General features: G+C 41.1%; 1 protein-coding gene across 22 annotated transcripts in view; it reads right to left on the reverse strand.

Moving 5' to 3' along the window:
• Window positions 1–17,616, reverse strand: part of BRSK2 (BR serine/threonine kinase 2) — a 621,430-nt gene that overhangs the window by 85,232 nt on the left and 518,582 nt on the right. For all 22 annotated transcript variants that reach the window (XM_060261782.1, XM_060261788.1, XM_060261787.1 and 19 more), the window contains exons 8-12: window positions 17,289–17,435; window positions 12,483–12,514; window positions 8,837–9,001; window positions 6,971–7,068; window positions 4,424–4,574 (exon numbers count right to left, since the gene is read on the reverse strand). In XM_060261782.1, coding sequence (XP_060117765.1) covers window positions 4,424–4,574; window positions 6,971–7,068; window positions 8,837–9,001; window positions 12,483–12,514; window positions 17,289–17,435 — 593 coding nt within the window. The remainder of the gene's footprint in view (window positions 1–4,423; window positions 4,575–6,970; window positions 7,069–8,836; window positions 9,002–12,482; window positions 12,515–17,288; window positions 17,436–17,616) is intronic.

Below are 17,616 nucleotides of genomic sequence, written 5' to 3' on the forward strand. Positions count from 1 at the left end.
GTTTGCCTGTTGGCTGGGGATACTAAGTGTTTTATTACTGATGGTTCTGAGATAGTATCCATGTCTGCACTGTCTTCAAATAGCTGTGTGTGTTCATTAACAGTTCGTGTTCCAAATAATCACACTGCAGGCAGTCCACACTGTGTGTTTTTGTTATCTAAGGATGACACACGATTTACAAAAACTGAAACCAGTAATGAAGCACCACATTCATCATGTATACTCATGGGATCCTATATATATTAAAGCCATTTCAACTTGGCAAAACAGAGTTCCCTCATTGGTTGGGATTGTGCTGCATCAACCTTTGGTCTGTCAAACCATTGATCAAGAGTACTTGCATGTCATTGGTGGAGTCTATTCTTCTCTCTCACCTGAGTGGCTGTTGCTAGCCGGCCAAGCTGATTCTGTCAGTAAAAGGCAACCAGCCTTGGTTCTGGCAGTTTCTGGCTCTCCCTACTCTCCCATTGGCTGAGCCACCTGTCATGCTGCTTCAGATGAGAGGACAGAAAGAAACCCTTCCTGAGGGGAGGAGGAAGGAAATAGCCAGAGAAAGCCTTTTTGTTGATTGGCTGAAGGAGGAGGAGGGAGAGAGCCAGAGAAAGCCTTCCCTTGATTGGCTGAGAACTCCTCCTTCTCCTCCTCTTCTGGAAGAGAACAGCCAGAAATGGGGGGGGGGGATGGTGTCCCCTGGCAGTAGACCAGCTACAGAGAGGGAGGGAAAGCAAGACAGAGTGAGAGAGACTGAAGTCCTGTGCTTAAGACCAACAACATTATCAGACACAATGTGTTGGTCTGAAAAATATCATTAAAGTCCTCTAAGGGAGAACTCACTGGGGCCAGTCCTGACTAGGGCTACCAGTTCCAGGTTGATAGGAAATTCCTGGAGATTCTGTGGAGAACTTTAAGGAGGACATAGGAGTTAGGGCTTCAGAGCAGACTCTGCCAGACCCAGGTTCTTCTGTGGAAGCTGACTGGGTGATTGTGGACCAGTCCCCAGACTTTCAGCCTAACCTACCTCATGGGGTTGTTGTGCAGATCACAGGGGGGAGAGGAGAATGATGTAAGTAGCTTTGGTCTCCCGCTGTGGAGAAAGACTGTACTTTTCCTATGTAGAGGCTGCAGTGAGGGTGGAGGCAGTGGAAAGCTGAAATCAGAGGGGCAAATAAAAGGAAGAAGATAGGGTTGCCAACTCCAGGTTAGGAAATTCCTGGAGATTTAAGGGGTGGGGTCTGGAAAGGGTGGGGTTTGAGGAGGGGTGGGACCTCATACAGGTACAATGCCATATATTCCACCCTCCAAACCAGCCATTTCCTCCCGAGGAACCACTGTTGCCAATCTCCATGTGAGGGCTGGAGATCACTCAGAATTACAACTGCTCTCCATATGGTAGAGATCAATTCCCCTTGAGGTGTGGTGTGTGAATGCCTTTACTTCGGAGGGTGAAAGAGCAGCAAGGAGAGGGCATTCATCCAGAGCCTCTTTCTAGAGTCTGTTGTATTCTTCTTCAGAACAGGCCTTATTCCTTGTGATGAATAATTCTCCTACTGTTTTATGTCTGTTCCATTTCCCTTTCTACAATCATACATTAGCAGCTATAGTCTAGCTCTAGCATATAGATACCACTGATACATCAGGTGTTCAATACTCCCTCTAAGCTGTAGAGTCTTGTAAGCAAAAATTCTACTTTGTGAGCTACTGGCATTAAAGTTGTGAACTACTGCATAAATTAGTTTGCTCTGGGGCCATTTTTCCTGAGCTGAGACAAAAATGCGTGAGCCAAAAGCTAAAAAAGCCATGAGCTAACTCACAATAACTCATCTTAGAGGGAACACTGCAGGTGTTATGTCTGGTGTTTGTTCTGACTCTTTATAACTTGGACATAATTCACTGTGAATGTATCTTTGAACGATGTTTCTGAGAACATTACTTTGAAAAAGTCCTTATCAGGTAATCAGTTCCTACTACAAGTTACAACAGTATTTTTAACACACAAAGAAAAAATATAAAATATACTGAGGCTGGTGAGAGACACAGTTCTGAAATACTTGCACTCACAAGGTGAGAAACAGCAGTGACTGCGTAAGTGGCTTCAACATACCAGGATCACATCAAGAATTCCTATTGAAATCTCGGAATGACATTCTTTTCAATACAGGGTTTCCTTTACCATTGGTTACTTCCACCTTGTTCTACCTGGGCAAGTGCTTGAAGCAAACAGCTAGAACATAACACAACATGCTAATTTAGGAAGCCAACTTCAGGCAGGCCCATAGCCAGGATTTTTAAAAGATGGGGTGCATTTAAATTTGGGGGCACTTAGCTGCTCCACCCCACTCTTTCTGGGCATGCCTGCATGCCTCTCTCCCATGCCCCCCATCCCCACCCCCCATTTTGTAATGGCTCCATTTTGGTGGAACCAGCTGCCGGAGGAGGTAAGGGCCCTGCGGGATCTCACCCAATTCCGCAGGGCCTGTAAGACAGTCCTCTTCCGGCTGGCCCACAACTAACGGCCCTGTATACCGACTACTGAATGCTGTATATTGTATACTGAATTTTTATCTGAAGCTGAATAGAGTGTAGCTCCACGACTGCTGGCTGTTTTAATGATGTATAGTTATAACAAATGTTTGATTTTAATTATATATTGTGAAATGTTAATTTAAAGTGTAATTTTATACTTTTATGTTAGTTTTATATATGTTGTAAGCCGCCCTGAGCCACTCGGTGGGAAGGGCGGGATATAAATCCCAGATAAATAAATAAATAAATAAATAAATTTTAGGGCCACTGCTTTCCCTTGCCCTCCTGCACAATTTAAATTACACTGGGAAGGCACTCCCCTTCTGACCTGATGCCTTCCCCTGTCACTGCTACTTCAGGGCCTCCCCTTCCTTCCCCTGCAATTCAAATCACACAGGAGGGGCAGCAGAAGCAGCCACCAATCTCTCCAGTAATTCAAAGAGCCCACTGATTAGCTGATTGACAGGTTATTTAAATGGCACAGGAGGGGCAGTTGCTACTCCTGCATGCCCCTCTCATGTGATCTGAATTGTGGGGAGGGAGGGGCAGCCTTTAGGCGGCGGCAGCAGGGAGGGAAGGCCTGATTCAAATCATGCAGAAGGGGTGGCAGGAGCAGCCACTGGCCTCCCAGGCAATTTAAAGGGCCTGCCAATCTCCTGATTGACAGGCCCTTTAAATGGCACAGGAGAGGTGGTGGCTGCTCCTGCATACCCCTCCTGTGTGATTTGAATCATGAGGGAGAAAGAAAGCAACCTCAAGTGGCAGCAGAGGGGAGGGGAGGCCACAGGTTGGGGGCCCTGAGTCAGGGGACCCATCCCCCCCACAGTCCACCGCACCCCACAGCTTCCACACCCAGCAGCTACAAGCCTGACTTCAGATCAGTTGCAGAAACTCTCCAAAGCTATGCCCACAGCATCCCAAACATGGAATATTTCCTGGGTAAGCAAAAGCTTTAGCACATCAAGTAAACTATTGGAATTGAGCAAGGAGGTGAAGAAGTGCCTGCCTATAACACTATAATAGTTCAGATCCAGCATGCTCACCCCCCCCCAAAAAAAATCTTTATTTTTGGGGATCCAATTGCCAGATGTTTCAGAACCTAAAATAATACAAATATTTTCCTGTGTACCCCAGAAACAACACTGGGTTGGTTATAGGGAGTAACACTTTTCACAGTACAAGTAATTATTACAGATTATTAATAAGAGAACAGTTCTGAGATCCTCTTGTGTTTTTAATATGAGTGGCTCACCAACTAAAATGCTACAAGAGGGACCTCTTCCTGCGTAAAGCCTAACAGCTGAAGCACAAGCTCATGTTTTAAAACCTAAATAGTTAGATGGTAAATAAATAGAATTCATTGGTATATTTCTAAATTATTTAACGTAAGTGTGCTTTCTATCTGTCAGTATTAAGGCTGCAAGTTCCATTCAAAACAAACAGAAGGCTACACAGTGATTTACAGATCTTTTCCCTTTTGGGAACACCACTGTTACAGTACATTATTCACTATAGTATCATGGCCACCATTTTTCCTCAGTCTATGAGTGCTGAACTACATTTCATATTATCGCATGTATATTTTACTTATAATGTAAAGTGCAACCAAGAGCAATTATATTTTCTATTTAATCACAGTGTCTATCTGGCCAGTAGAAATCTCCTTTAGCTTATGCAGGTCTCCATTAGTGATTTCCCCCCAGCACTTCTTTGAACTTCTGTCTGAGAGGCAAGGGCTTAAACCAGGGGCGGAGTGACTGCTAGTGAGCAAGGCCCACAGACTACTTCTTGTGATGAATATCTCATTCTTTCAAATGTTCCATGAAATAATATCTGGAGAACTTGGACAAATGCTGTAAATGGCATGGATTTCCTGTTGTGGGCTTTGGGGGCCACCTACCTCTGTCCATGTTGTGCCATTTCAATTGCTCTGCGAGCTGGAACTGGGGAACCTCCGTCTGTCACACTCAGGACCTCCATTGATTTCCTCTCTGGCCTCCGCTTCCCATGCCTATTCAGCATTGGAGAGTCCACTCGCTTTCTGGGAGGGTCTTTATGCAGAAATAACACAGTCAACTGAGCACGGCTACAAACACTTCAGATGCCTCTGGTTGATAATATCAGAAGCCCTCTCACCAAATGTTCTAAACTGCAGAGACAGGAGAATCCTCTGTCCTCTCAGCCATATTTTTTGCTTAATGCCATCTCATTCTGGCCATACCCTGGTACCGATTCCTCACTAGCAGTCACTCCGCCCCTGGGCTTCTGCTTTCCTCAGATCAAGCAATCAATTCTCCATGTTGTTGCACAGGCACATTTTGATCCATGACTCCTTCCAATTTCTGCTCTGTTTTTTTTGAGATTCAGAAGCTGTGAGGGAAATTGGAGGGAGCCACGAGTCAAAATGTGCCCATGCAGTGACTAATGGGGAATCGATTGCTTGAACCAAGGAAAACAGAAGCCCGGGAGTGGAGTAACTGCTAGTGAAGAATCTGTCTGGGCATAAAAACAGAGCTCTTAGCAAAAAAATAGAGTTTTGGATGATGGTTGAAATGTAAAAAGAACTTTTCCTGTTTGGGGGCATAGAAGTACCAAAAAAATTGTGTCAAAAATAATTTCTCTTTATCATACTTCTTTCTTGTTTTGACTGTTTACTAATCAAAATAAAGCAATCACAATTTTCTAGGCAAAGAGCAATTTGGCAAGCAAAGGAGCTAAAGGGCCCCTTTAGAGAAGAAGATGCTAAATTATTTCCTTATAACCAATGTCATAGTTATAATCAATGGGTAAGAATGAGCTTTTATATCTTTTCAAGTCTCATTTCAAAAGAAGTTACCTGAGTAAAGTTTTAAAAATAAGAGATATTGTTGTTTTACACTTTTGCAGCCATCTGAGACGGGACTATCTATATGTTGAGGAACTAAATAATGTAGAATAAGGAAACTTTGGATCTTGGCCAGTCCTGCCCCCATATAGAGAATGCCAGGAACTTTGGTCCAAAGAGAGAATATATTTCTCTGAGTGAAGGGAATTACAAACATCCAGTAAAACAACAACAACAAAAAAACACACACAAAGAGATGATAACAAAAAATACCAAATAATATCTCTCTATTAGCATATGTTAGAATTCAAAAGCTGGCACTGGGTCTAATTCTTCCCATATGCTCATGCTTACAAAGAAAGGGGAACACTTTTTCCGCATATGTGTCTTTGAAGGAAATGAATTCTCTAGCAACTGTTATTAAACTATCACCGCTTCCCTGATCCTTTCCTCTCATCTCATTGTTCAGGGCCACAGTTAATGGCTAATGATGTGATATTCATCAGAAGCATGATTGCTCTCAATTAAACCTTGCTCTGCATTCCCAGAGATACTGCTAGGAGCAAAGAAGTTGAACTCATCCACCCTATTTTCCCTAGAAAAGGAAGCCCAACTAATGCTTGAATAATGCACATGAATTCTAAAATATGATGACACTTCATACAGATATATTCAGCTCAGAGATAACACTAACACAATCAGAAAGGAGGTTTTTAGGGGCATGAAATAATGGCATGACATTTGCCTGTAATATCTCATATACTTGAGGCAGCATGACATTGCATCCTTATGCATGAAAAGTGAAAATTCTACCACTCCTAAAGTTGATGTTTTGGTAGCAAGATGATTTTCTCATTAGCTTCTGCCAAAACACATATCCAGTGTATGTTAGGAAGTCAGGAGCAGCAGCTCAGGAAAAAGACTCTCCCATAACTTCTACAAGCTTTTAATTTAGATTTAACAAGAAAAATAAATGGCGTGCACAATTTATTTGAAAGCACTGGGTTTGCTAGAAACACTTCGTTTCTTCTCTTTGTGTCTGCCTTTCTTCCTACCCAGCTTGGAACATGGAACACGTTGGGCGTTGCAGAGAGATACAGGGATTCTGACTGTGGTTCCAGTCCAAAGTTCCAAGCACCCTATGACAGAGATTCAGCTTGCACATGTTTTCATTTCATTGACTAGGCAGCTCCATGCATACAAATTGATTTATAAGCAGAGGTGGATCCTGTTCCACTGCAGAGAATTTGAAAGCTTTTCCAGCTGCAGGAGCTGTTAATGCACACTGGAATTTTTACATACACAAGGAACTTCTGTGCCAAGCTGAATTTTATATGCTATTTCAGATTATTACAATAGGAAAGAACAATGCCAAAGTAAGTGGAACATCAGGTTTGTACTTTCTATTGTTTTAGGTATGTCCCTAATATGTAATTTTGGCATTATTCAGTCATGTCACGTTAATAGATCTCTGATTAGTTCCAGATTTCTACAAGTCAGATCTGATTGCACCGTCTCTTGGATGCCCCATTCTGTTGATTGTATTGACTTATTCTATGAAATCACCTTGAGTCCTAGTGAGAAAAGTGGACTATAAACAAACAAAATCTCTTCTGGATATACCTATTTCATTTCTAGGAGGCAGGTCCTCATCTTCGTGACTGGGATACCTCTCTTTCCGATCAAGGAGGAGAAAATAAATCATTTTCTCTTGATTTTCTCTGGAAAAACAACAACAATTCATGAAAACTTTCTAGCATTCTGGAGAAAATTAAAACTCAGCCACAACTTCATTTGAGAACTTAGAGCTGGAGCCAATATTATTTACATGGTTTCACTTGCACAACTAACTACTCCCTGAAGAATGGATACTCTTTGACAATGCTCACAAAATTAAACCAGTGGCCAGGCCAGTTATTACCATGGGTAAACTGGCTGCAATAATGGCCGCACAGGGTCTAATTATACAACACATTGCACTGGAAGAAAACATGTTTCCCAAGGACCAAGCCACAAACACCATGGCTATATAATCTGCATTAATTTCAATGGTCCCTGTAACATAAACAACATAACTACTGTATTTACTTGAAAGTGAAACAACTTTGAATGTAGAAGAGTCCCCTCAAAATGTTATACACAAAAGGATATTATTGGTCATAACTGTGGCTTATATGCAAATGCAAGACACCCTCCCCTCCTTTTGATGAGATACTTGTGAAAAAAACTACTCTTGCATTTCAGTAAATATGAAATTCCACTGTCTAAATGGAAAGTGGGCAGCAAGCAGTACCTAGTTATTCTTATTTTCACTCTGAATCATTATTGGGTCTGATAGAGGGTTTCTTTCTTAGGAGGGACTATAGCTCATTGACAAAGTACCTACTTTCTATGTATAGGCTCAATGTTCTATCATCAATTCAATTCAACTAGGGTTCTCAGGGAACACCACTAGAAAAAAATCCTGGCTCGAGAGCTTATTCAAATATGCATATATAGCATGTGGTACAATCCTGCCTGGAGCAGGCTACTTCAGATTGCTAGTGGATGAGATCATATATTTAAATAGCTCCTCCATACCAATAAAACTCTCTGCACTCAGGAAACTAGCAAGAAAAAAATGACATTTTAAAAAACACCGATGAACATTTGAACACATAGTCCATTCACCTGTAATCTGAAGTGGTACAACTCAAGAAGGATGGCATAATATAGAATGTCATGAAGTAAAAATATTCCTGCCAAAATAGCATTAGCAGTCAGCAAAAGGGAGCCAAGTACAAAATCTAGTACCACTGTTGACTGACAGTACTAAACTACATGGATTATTGGTTTGATTAGGAGGCTCTTTCATGTCCCAGATGGCTTGGAAATAATGATGAGTTCACCTTAATATGGGCAACCCCGAGAGGAGGAGGAGGAGGAGGAGGAGAAGATGATGACTTGGGTTTTTTATCCTTTTTTTTCTACCCTAAGAAGTCTCAAAGCAGCTTATAATTACCTTTGCCTTCCTCTCCCCACAACAGGCACCTTGTGAGGTAGGAGGGGCTGAGAGACTTCTGAGAGAACTGTGACTGGCCCAAAGTCACCCAGCAGGCTTCATGTGGAGGATTGGGGAATCAAACCTGGTTCTCCAGATTAGAGTCTGTCACTCTAAACCACTACACTATGCCGGAAATAAATCCATACTCTAGTGAGTTTATGCAATACTGGACCAAATCCCTGCATGTGTAATAGCTGTACAAACTAGGGAATTTCAGCAGCAGCAATTTGCCATATTATAGTGCTCCAAGGATGTCAAAGTTCCTTCCTTCAGATTGTAACACTGCAATCCTAAGAACATTTCCCTGGCAGTAAACTCCATGGAATAAGATACTGAGTAAAGCTTTGAATTGCTCCCAGAATTATAGAGGCTCTGTCTCTTCCTGTGGCAATAGTTAACATATACCCACAGAACCTATATTACAAAAAGACTTCAGTTGTGCTTACTCTTCTGATAACAAGTCCTGTAAGAGTTTATTTCTGTCACGAAAGCAACCTAACGAGTGCATGCTGTCTAAAACATCAGGATCAATGTCCTCCAGGGAAGGGAGAGAGCGAATTTGCACCTTTCGAGGAATTGGTTGTTCAGGTTCTGGCTCATTCTTACCCCCTCTGTAAAATAGAAAAAAAGTAAAACATGGCAACATTAACAGCAGTAACAAGACTGTAAAAAAGCCATCTGTCTTCCCGAGGAAAATGCTTTAGCCAACTCTCCTCTGTCTTGGAATTCAACAGAAGACAAAAGACTGCAATACCTTGCAGATCCAACCCTGTATAAAATAATTTCTGTGTGTACCCTATCAAAGAGGAAGCACAGACCTCACAGCAACTTAACTAACAGTCTAACAGCTGTGCAGTGTTTCAGTGCCATATGCTCGTGGATCACTTGGCACAGACCCCCTACAGCAGTTAACAGGTGTTGCCCCATGAACAGATCAAACTTTGGACTACAAAGTACCATTTTGTTTACTGATTAATTATATTTTTAAGTGTGAACAGTGAGCAATTGCCACTTCTAAAGCTTCCACTCAAGCAAATGTGGCATAGGTAAGCACCTGCATGTTTATGACTGATTCTGTATTTTAAGTATTGCATGTTCAGATTAAGAGATGGCACCTTGAAAAAGTCATAGGTCACCTATTTCAAAACGGCTCTCACATCAACAATAATTTTTAAAATAAGAGCTGACTCATCGTTTCAAATATTTTGACAGATATTTGTTTCGGATTTTATAGTCCATTTCCCTAAATTAAGGATGTTTCTAGATAAAGTGCCTTTTCCCATAACGGCAATGCTACCTCCTCCTAGTGCCTCCTAGTGGTCTATTGTGTGTGCATGTGAAGTGCCATCAAGTCACAGCTGATTTATGGCAACTCTAGCAAGGAGCTTTCAAAGGAAGAGACTAACAGATGTGAGTCTCTTGAGTCAACAGTGTGATGCGGTGGCTAAAAAGGCAAATGCAATTTTGGGCTGTATCAACAGAGGTATAGTGTCCAGATCACGTGATGTGATGATATCGCTTTACTCTGCTCTGGTAAGACCTCACCCAGAGTAGTGTTCAGTTTTGGACACCACATTTTAAGAAGGACATAGACAAGCTGGAACGGATCCACAGGAGGGCGATGAAGATGGTGAGGGGTCTGGAGACCAAGTCCTATGAGGAAAGGTTGAAGGAGCTGGGGATGTTTAGCCTGGAGAGGAGGTGGCTGAGAGGTGATATGATAACCGTCTTCAAGTACTTGAAGGGCTGTCATATAGAGGATGGTGTGGGATTGTTTTCTGTGGCCCCAGAAGATAGGACCAGAACCAGTGGGTTGAAATTAAATCAGAAGAGTTTCCAGCTCAACATTAGGAAGAACTTCCTGACAGTTAGAGCGATTCCTCAGTGGAACAGGCTTCCTCGGGAGATGGTGGGCTCTTCTTCCTTGGAGGTTTTTAAACAGAGGCGAGATGGCCATCTGACAGTGATGAAGATCCTGTGAATTTAGGGGGAGGAGAGTTTTCTGCATTGTTCAGGGGGTTGGACTAGATGACCCTTGAAGTCCCTTCCAACTCTGATTCTATGATGCGGTTTGTCATTGCCTTCCTCTTCAGAGTCTTCCTTGGAGGTGTCCCTTCTAAGTACTGACCCTGCTTAGCTTTTGAGATCTGACAAGATCAGGCTATGCCACCTTCCCTCCCTAGTGGTTTATTACTGGTTTTCATAAACAGTGATTTCTCCAACTCCAGATAATTGGAGTGCTGTTACCTTCTTGTTAGAAAACAGGCCTCATTTTGGGCAGGAGCTCTGGAACCTCTAAATTTTATTGTGCTCTTTCTTTCTTAACAACACCCCCCCCAACCCCCCCCCCCCTTGTTTCTGGGCTCCATTGTTCAAACCCTGTGTGAGAATTTTGCTGAACGCTAAGATTTAGCAAAATAGGAAACTACAGTGTACAGGTTGAGCAACCACAAATAAACAACACTGTTTTTTACTTAAATTAGCATGTTATAATTGTTATTCACACGCTCATACACTCAATAATACAAAGTTACATTTCCAGAGCCATAATTCATGTATCGAATACAAAAAAGAAGTCCATGTGGAAGTCTCTAGTCAGTTTTCAAAACTCTGGTCAATTCCCAGAAGTGTTCCTCTAAGCTCTGGACTTTAGATAGGTGAAAAACTCTGGTCAATTCCCAGTAGTGTTCCTCTGAGCTCTTGAATTTAGATAAGTGATGACACTTCTCCTGGTTTTAAACAGACTGGACGTGTTTCAACAAGCTCTCCCTTCTTCAAATCACCATCATTAAATTTGGAATCACTGCTCAAAATACTATTTTACAGAGGCATAAGTCCAACCAGTGATGCAGGCAGTCAAGGTAGATGCTGAGCTGATATAATTTAGTACACCTTCCAGTGATGTCAGGGTGTGTGGCATATGCAAATGAGTTATGGAGTTATGCAAATGAGTTGTGCTGATGAGCTCTGGCACCTCTTTTTCTACAAAATGACCCCTGGTAGAAAATAACCTTTGTTGTGGAATGGAACGAGGGTTCAGCAAAGGATAGGATAGAGCTTTCAATGACAACAAAAACAAAGGAAACAGAAAAGCTCAACATTGGAAAGACATTCAAAATGGCAAAAGCAGGTGGGATGGGCTCTTCTGATGTGCCTGATAGCATCATCACAGGAACCACCCATGACACTGGCACAGCTGCATCCCTTTTCTTTTGATCTGTTTTATAGAGTTTATTCTTGTTTTATACATGTCTTCTTGATTATGAACTTCCTTGAGTAAAACTTTTAGAAAGGTTGTAACAAATCTCAATAGCAATAAACAAATCACTTCTGGATTACAACCTTGGAAAAAACTGGGAAGGTGAGTTGAAAGGCATGGATTTTTCAATAACACAAACTGAGGAAACCTGGAGGTAAATTTTTACTTTGGCAACAAAGATCTCTTTGACATGTGCATCCAAGCATCACTTTGTTATCATCCCATCTTATTTATTATACTGTGGCACTATAATGCAATGCAAAAACCAAAACCTTATTTTAAAGTGCTTGGTGAAGGACAATTCAAGATGTGTATTATATAAAAATCTCAAATACAGTGCCCTTTTAAAGTAATTAGGTGCCTTTTCAGCATCTGACCTGTCAGAACATTGCATTTTGAGATCTTTTTCATCACCCTTATCATGCTGTCTCCCACACGTCATAATAGCAGATCAACATTTATATCAGCAGATCTTTATGTTAGAAGCCCTGCTCATGTTTAAAGAGGCACCCCTTGCCTGCAGATTTTTTTTGTTTCAGCTGCATGAAGAGAAAGCTCCAGAATGCTGGGAAGATACCCAGATCTGTGATGTTTTGAGTTGGAATCTATTCAGTCATATCCCAAACATGGAGGATAGCGACCACCAGACCCTAACAGCATTGTTCAAATCAGGGACAAAAGAACAGAGAGCGAGGCTCTGCGAATTATACTAAACTCATGGTTTCTTGGATTGTACTCATCATTCAGAAGCTATTTACAGGACTCTAGCTTCCTGAAAAACATTACACTTAGCAGTGTTTACCATACTTAGGTTTTTTTAAAAAGTTACTTACATATACCATATGTGCTTCTGAATGTGTTCTAGCTAAAAGAAAAGAGAAAACAAAAGGAATCAATACTGCAGAAAATAAGTTGCTACACTACACTACTGAACATTTGTGTTCTGTAGCCTGGCCAGTGTCAGAATAGAGAGATGTGCATCTCTGCATGAGGACTCCAGTCTCTCAGTATCCCCATGTTAGAAGCCTTGCTCATGTTTAAAGAAGCACCCCTTGCATGCAGATTTTTGGTACAATTTCCCATCCCATCCTATATGTGCTTGTGCTTGTTGCTCCTCATGTTTAGCTGTAAACTAAACTACACATCACATATTTCAGATGAAGGAAGATGGTGGACAAAGACAAATGGATACCAGAACCCATCTATGAACTCATGATACCAGATTCTACAACTAATTCATGAAGAAGGGGGGGGGATGTTTCTGAGTGCTAAGAGAAAACCATAAGGTACCAAGATTTCCCAAACAAATAATCTCATAGATCAGCTATAGGGACTAATTAGGGACTAACTCTATCTGCTGATGAACAATTGCTGCTTCATTTGTAGAAACCACACTGCAATGTCAGATTCCCATTTTCTTAAAAGCTCTGTAGCAGGGATAACTTCAGCATCTCTAGCATATTCCTGCTTCATGATGATGTGTTCCTCCTCACCTCTCTGTTCACTGAATCTTGGGGCAGGACAAAACTTGCATGTGGGTTCAGGGATTGGGACAAATCCATAGAAACTGATTGAAAAGCAATGAAACCTAGGTGCTACGGCCTGCACCTCAAGTACTTGAATGTGGTTCAGAACAGTAGAAGTGACAATAGCTGCATGCAGAAGGCAAGTGGCAAACATTTTCTTGTGGTTTCAATATTATACAGGTAATAGTCCCTTCATTTTTCTACATTACAGGGAACAGTACAATTTTCATGGAACAACATGTAGTGTGTGTGTGTTTTTTAGTTTTCCAGTAATAAATTTTCACTTTCTCACCACACTACTGGCATTTGGTTTAGCCTTCTGTCATCTTGTTGACTGGATACAGCCCTCTTGTTTTGCTGATCATTGCCTTACTCCACTCCATCGCCTCACTCACTCATTGCCTCACTCCTCACTCCAGTAACATCAAGACTAGACTATTATAAAGCATATGTGATGGGACTGACCTTGAAGTCAGCTTGGAAACTCCAGTTGGTACAGGATGTCACAGCTTGGTCATTATTGGCAGCTATGCAGTGTATGCATATCACACCCATTCTTCAGTCACTCCACTGGCTGCCCATCATTTACCATGTCCAATTCAAATTACTGACTAGCACATGCAAGGCTCTTCATGTCCTTCGGCCCTCATATTTGAAAAACCACCTCTCCTTCAACGCTTGACTAAGCAGAGTTTTCTTGATCATGCTCTATACGTGGCATGATCAACTATTGCTTATATACATGCATACCCCGCAGCAGCCCCTACCTTGTGGAATGGCCTGCCTGAGGAGGTCAAGGAGGCTCCCATGCTTCTGCCTTTGCTCTAACTAGGTAAAATAGAATTGTTACAAGGGCACTTCTATAAAGGCAATAGGGCTATATTATAAAGGAATGGTTTCAAAAGGTGCCTTTATGAAACAATGTGACTGTGGACTACATCACTAACTATACTACGTATTATCTGTTTTCTGTATATGTTATTCTACTCCCATTGCATTGTCTTATATAACACTATATTCTGCAATCAAGTTTTACTAATATGCATCACTTTACAGCCCTGTATTTATCAGATATTTTTTGACTTTAAGGTATGTTGCAAACAAATCTGAATAAACCTGTTTTGTACAATTTTGGGCCCTAATTGGAAGATTGTTCCTTTTGGCATACATGGTGTCAAGTGACATAGCCATTAATGACTCCAGACAGAGTGTAGATGTTATAGTTAAAGCAAAGTCTCTTCCATGCCTGCTTCTTTCCTTTTCTTGCTTGGCTCATGCTGAGATGTGTCAGTATACCTCAGGACACAGTTTCCAAACCATAAGATCCTGCATGTTCATGACTCTAGTCAATGCACCTGGAGACATTCTGACCCTTCATATAAATTATAAATAGGAATAAACATGAAGTACTGCCTTTTCTAGTGTTCTTTCCACTTAGACCTAAAAACACCACTGCATAGTTCTAAAGATGAATTGGTCAAGAATTAAGGTTGCCAGCCTCCAGGTGGGGCCTGGAGATCTCCCACTTTTACAACTGATCTCCAGCTGGCAGAGATCAGCTCCCTCAGAACAAATGGCTGTTTTGAAGGGTGGACTTTGTGGTATTATACCATGCTGAGGCCACTTCCCTCCTCAAACCCCACCCTCTCCTGGATCCATCCCCAAAGTCACCAGGTGTTTTCCAACACAGACCTGTCAACTCTAGACACAGGGAAAATATTATTTGCGAAGTCTCATCAAAACTAGCCTTGTGTCAATTGCAGGTGCATACAATCTGAAAAATATTGCAAGTGTATGCCTTCCAATTTTGATCCAGAAAGTACAGGTGAAAGTACCAAATCAGAGCCAATGTTCTAGGCACTACATACTACTGAACCCTAATAGCCCTCAAGCAAATGTAGGTTTGTAATTATTCATTTGTCTAATTGGGTTATTACAGAGGCTTTCTAATCATGCTTTTATCTTCATGCCTTCTGTGACTCCCTCTGATATGTACTGAAAGTGTGACATATTTCAGGGTATATGAATGTTGGTGGTGTCCATTTGTTTGATGTAATCTACAACCAATGGAAGCTGATCTTTAAAATCCTGGTGATTTTACCAGCTGAGGTCTGTATTTAACCTTTTTTGGTATACAATGAGGTTTGTGGGTTTTTCCCCCTCTTCCCCTGACTTGCTAGTGCAGTTTTGTCATTTAATTGTCTTGGCATCTTCTTTGCAAGGACATCTGCAAAATTGTGGCCCTTGTTCCCCCACCTCCCAGAGTTAGCACTGGCACTGTATCTATGTCTATGCAGCTTGGGGCTTTTTTGTTTGTTTGTTTTAAAATCAAAGCATTTGGCATATGCTCCAGATTGGTTAGTATCATATAGGGAAATGTTTAAAGCTTTTGCCAGCACTGGCATTAAAGTTACTAAGCTCTAGTGAGAAGAGAGAGAAAACTCCTCTGGGAAAGTCTATTAAATGCCTTTGCCAATTAAACAGTTTTAAGTACTGTGTATAACTGAAAGTAGAAGGAACAAGATTAACTTCCACTGTGGATCACTGTACACATAGCAAAAGGCCTTCTTGTGAAAACTAGTTGCCCTCCTGTAACCTTACTTAAAAGTAGATGAAAAGCAACAAAACAGTAATTAATCACTGTATTTTTTTTTAAAAGGAACAGTGAGTGCTTTGGCAGCAGCAAGCGGGTATTTGTTATATCATCATAATATTTCTGGTACAATTAGACTTGAATAAGAATAGAGGCTGTTTTACAAAACATTTTAATTCTAAGAATGCTTTCAGCATGAGATAATAAGACAACATTTTTTTAAAGGGCAGTTCTTGATAGGGTTGCCAGGTCTGTGTTGGAAAATACCTGGAGACTTTGGGGTGGGTCCAGGAGAGGGCAGGGTTTGGGGTGGGGAGTGGCCTCAGCATGGTACAATCACATAGAGTCCACCCTTCAAAGCAGCTATTTTCTCCAGGGGAGCTGATCTCTGCCCGCTGGAGATCAGTTATAAAAGGGGGAGACCTCCAGGCTCCACCGGGAGGCTGGCAGTCCTATCTGTGTCACTTGATTTCATACCTGAAAATTCCTCTGGTCCTATATCAACTTGTTTACTGCCTTTTGATTGTAGCAGGAGCCTAAATGTATCTTACATTGTTTGACCTCTGAGGAAGGCCCAATGGGACTGAAAAGCAACAGGTTGTTTTTCCGCTTGTGCATATGTCACTTTCATTATATTCTAAGGCTTGCGATGTTTTTAAATGTTTCTGCAATATATTATAAATGCATGTATTTTTACTTATAATTAATCTATATTTCCGTTCTTAACCATTGGCCCCTACTTTTTTTCTAACTAACCTTTTAGGTTCCTGATTCCGTTGGGTTAAGTCCCCCCCCCCCCTTTCCTTCACCCTTCCAATACTCACTGGAAATTCTTCTCAAATCAGCTCTGGCTTCTAACACTTAATTCAAAATTTCCTACATGATTTTCATAGCCATAAAAACTATAAACTTGCATTTGTTAACAAAAACTTTAGGATTACATTTTTAAAAGGAGACTGACGATGAATTCTGATATAGTTTAGGTGCAGAAAGACACTGGTTGTCTTTAGAATTGTGAAACACATGTAGGATCACGATGGTAATAATACAAAATAAAAGACAACACACACAGTAATAAACTATATCAATTATATATAAATTAAAATCTGGATGCTGAAGCAATTTTCTGGCAACCCGTGTAGCTGTGTGAAGTCTTTACCAGTTGACCTACCTGTGAGTTCTATAAACTTTATTGTCTTTGTTGCCAGCTGGAGTTCCCGGTTTTTACCATCATAAATTTCTCAAGGATTAACGTCTACTTGCTTCTGGAATTCATCAATATCAAGAAAAGACTTTATCTTGAAGCACTTTGGTGCATCATTTGGACTTTGTAATGTTTGTGAATACAGACTTAACCTTTTATGAATTGTGTATATTAGTTGAGTCTTTTGTAACAATTTGTTACATGGATGTTAATTAGAGTATTTTCAATAATAGAACTGATATTGTTTATTACAGTGTGTTTTCTCTTTAATGTTAGAATTGTGAAGTCAAGAAATCTACAATGAATGGCTTTATACCGTCAGTCGTTTCGAGGCGTCCACTTCAATCATCCCCCGCAAGAGATTTTGACAATCTGGGGGGATAAAATGTGGCATATGGAATACACCACGTTTCACCTTCTCCAGCAGCTGCCGCAAGTTATCATCATCGAATGGCAGAGCGCCCTGGAGGAGCATGATGGAGGACAGGGGACAGAAGAAAAGGAAGAGGGAAATAAGGTGAATAAATGCTGAGCAATTAAACTATGAGGGGGGAAAAACAGCAGGTAGAAAAGATGAAACATGAAGAAGATTGGCATTATAATAGTGACATTATAATATATAAAAAGAAACCAGCAGGACAATC

Source organism: Heteronotia binoei, chromosome 21, assembly GCF_032191835.1.
Source record: "Heteronotia binoei isolate CCM8104 ecotype False Entrance Well chromosome 21, APGP_CSIRO_Hbin_v1, whole genome shotgun sequence".
Lineage (NCBI taxonomy): Eukaryota > Metazoa > Chordata > Lepidosauria > Squamata > Gekkonidae > Heteronotia > Heteronotia binoei.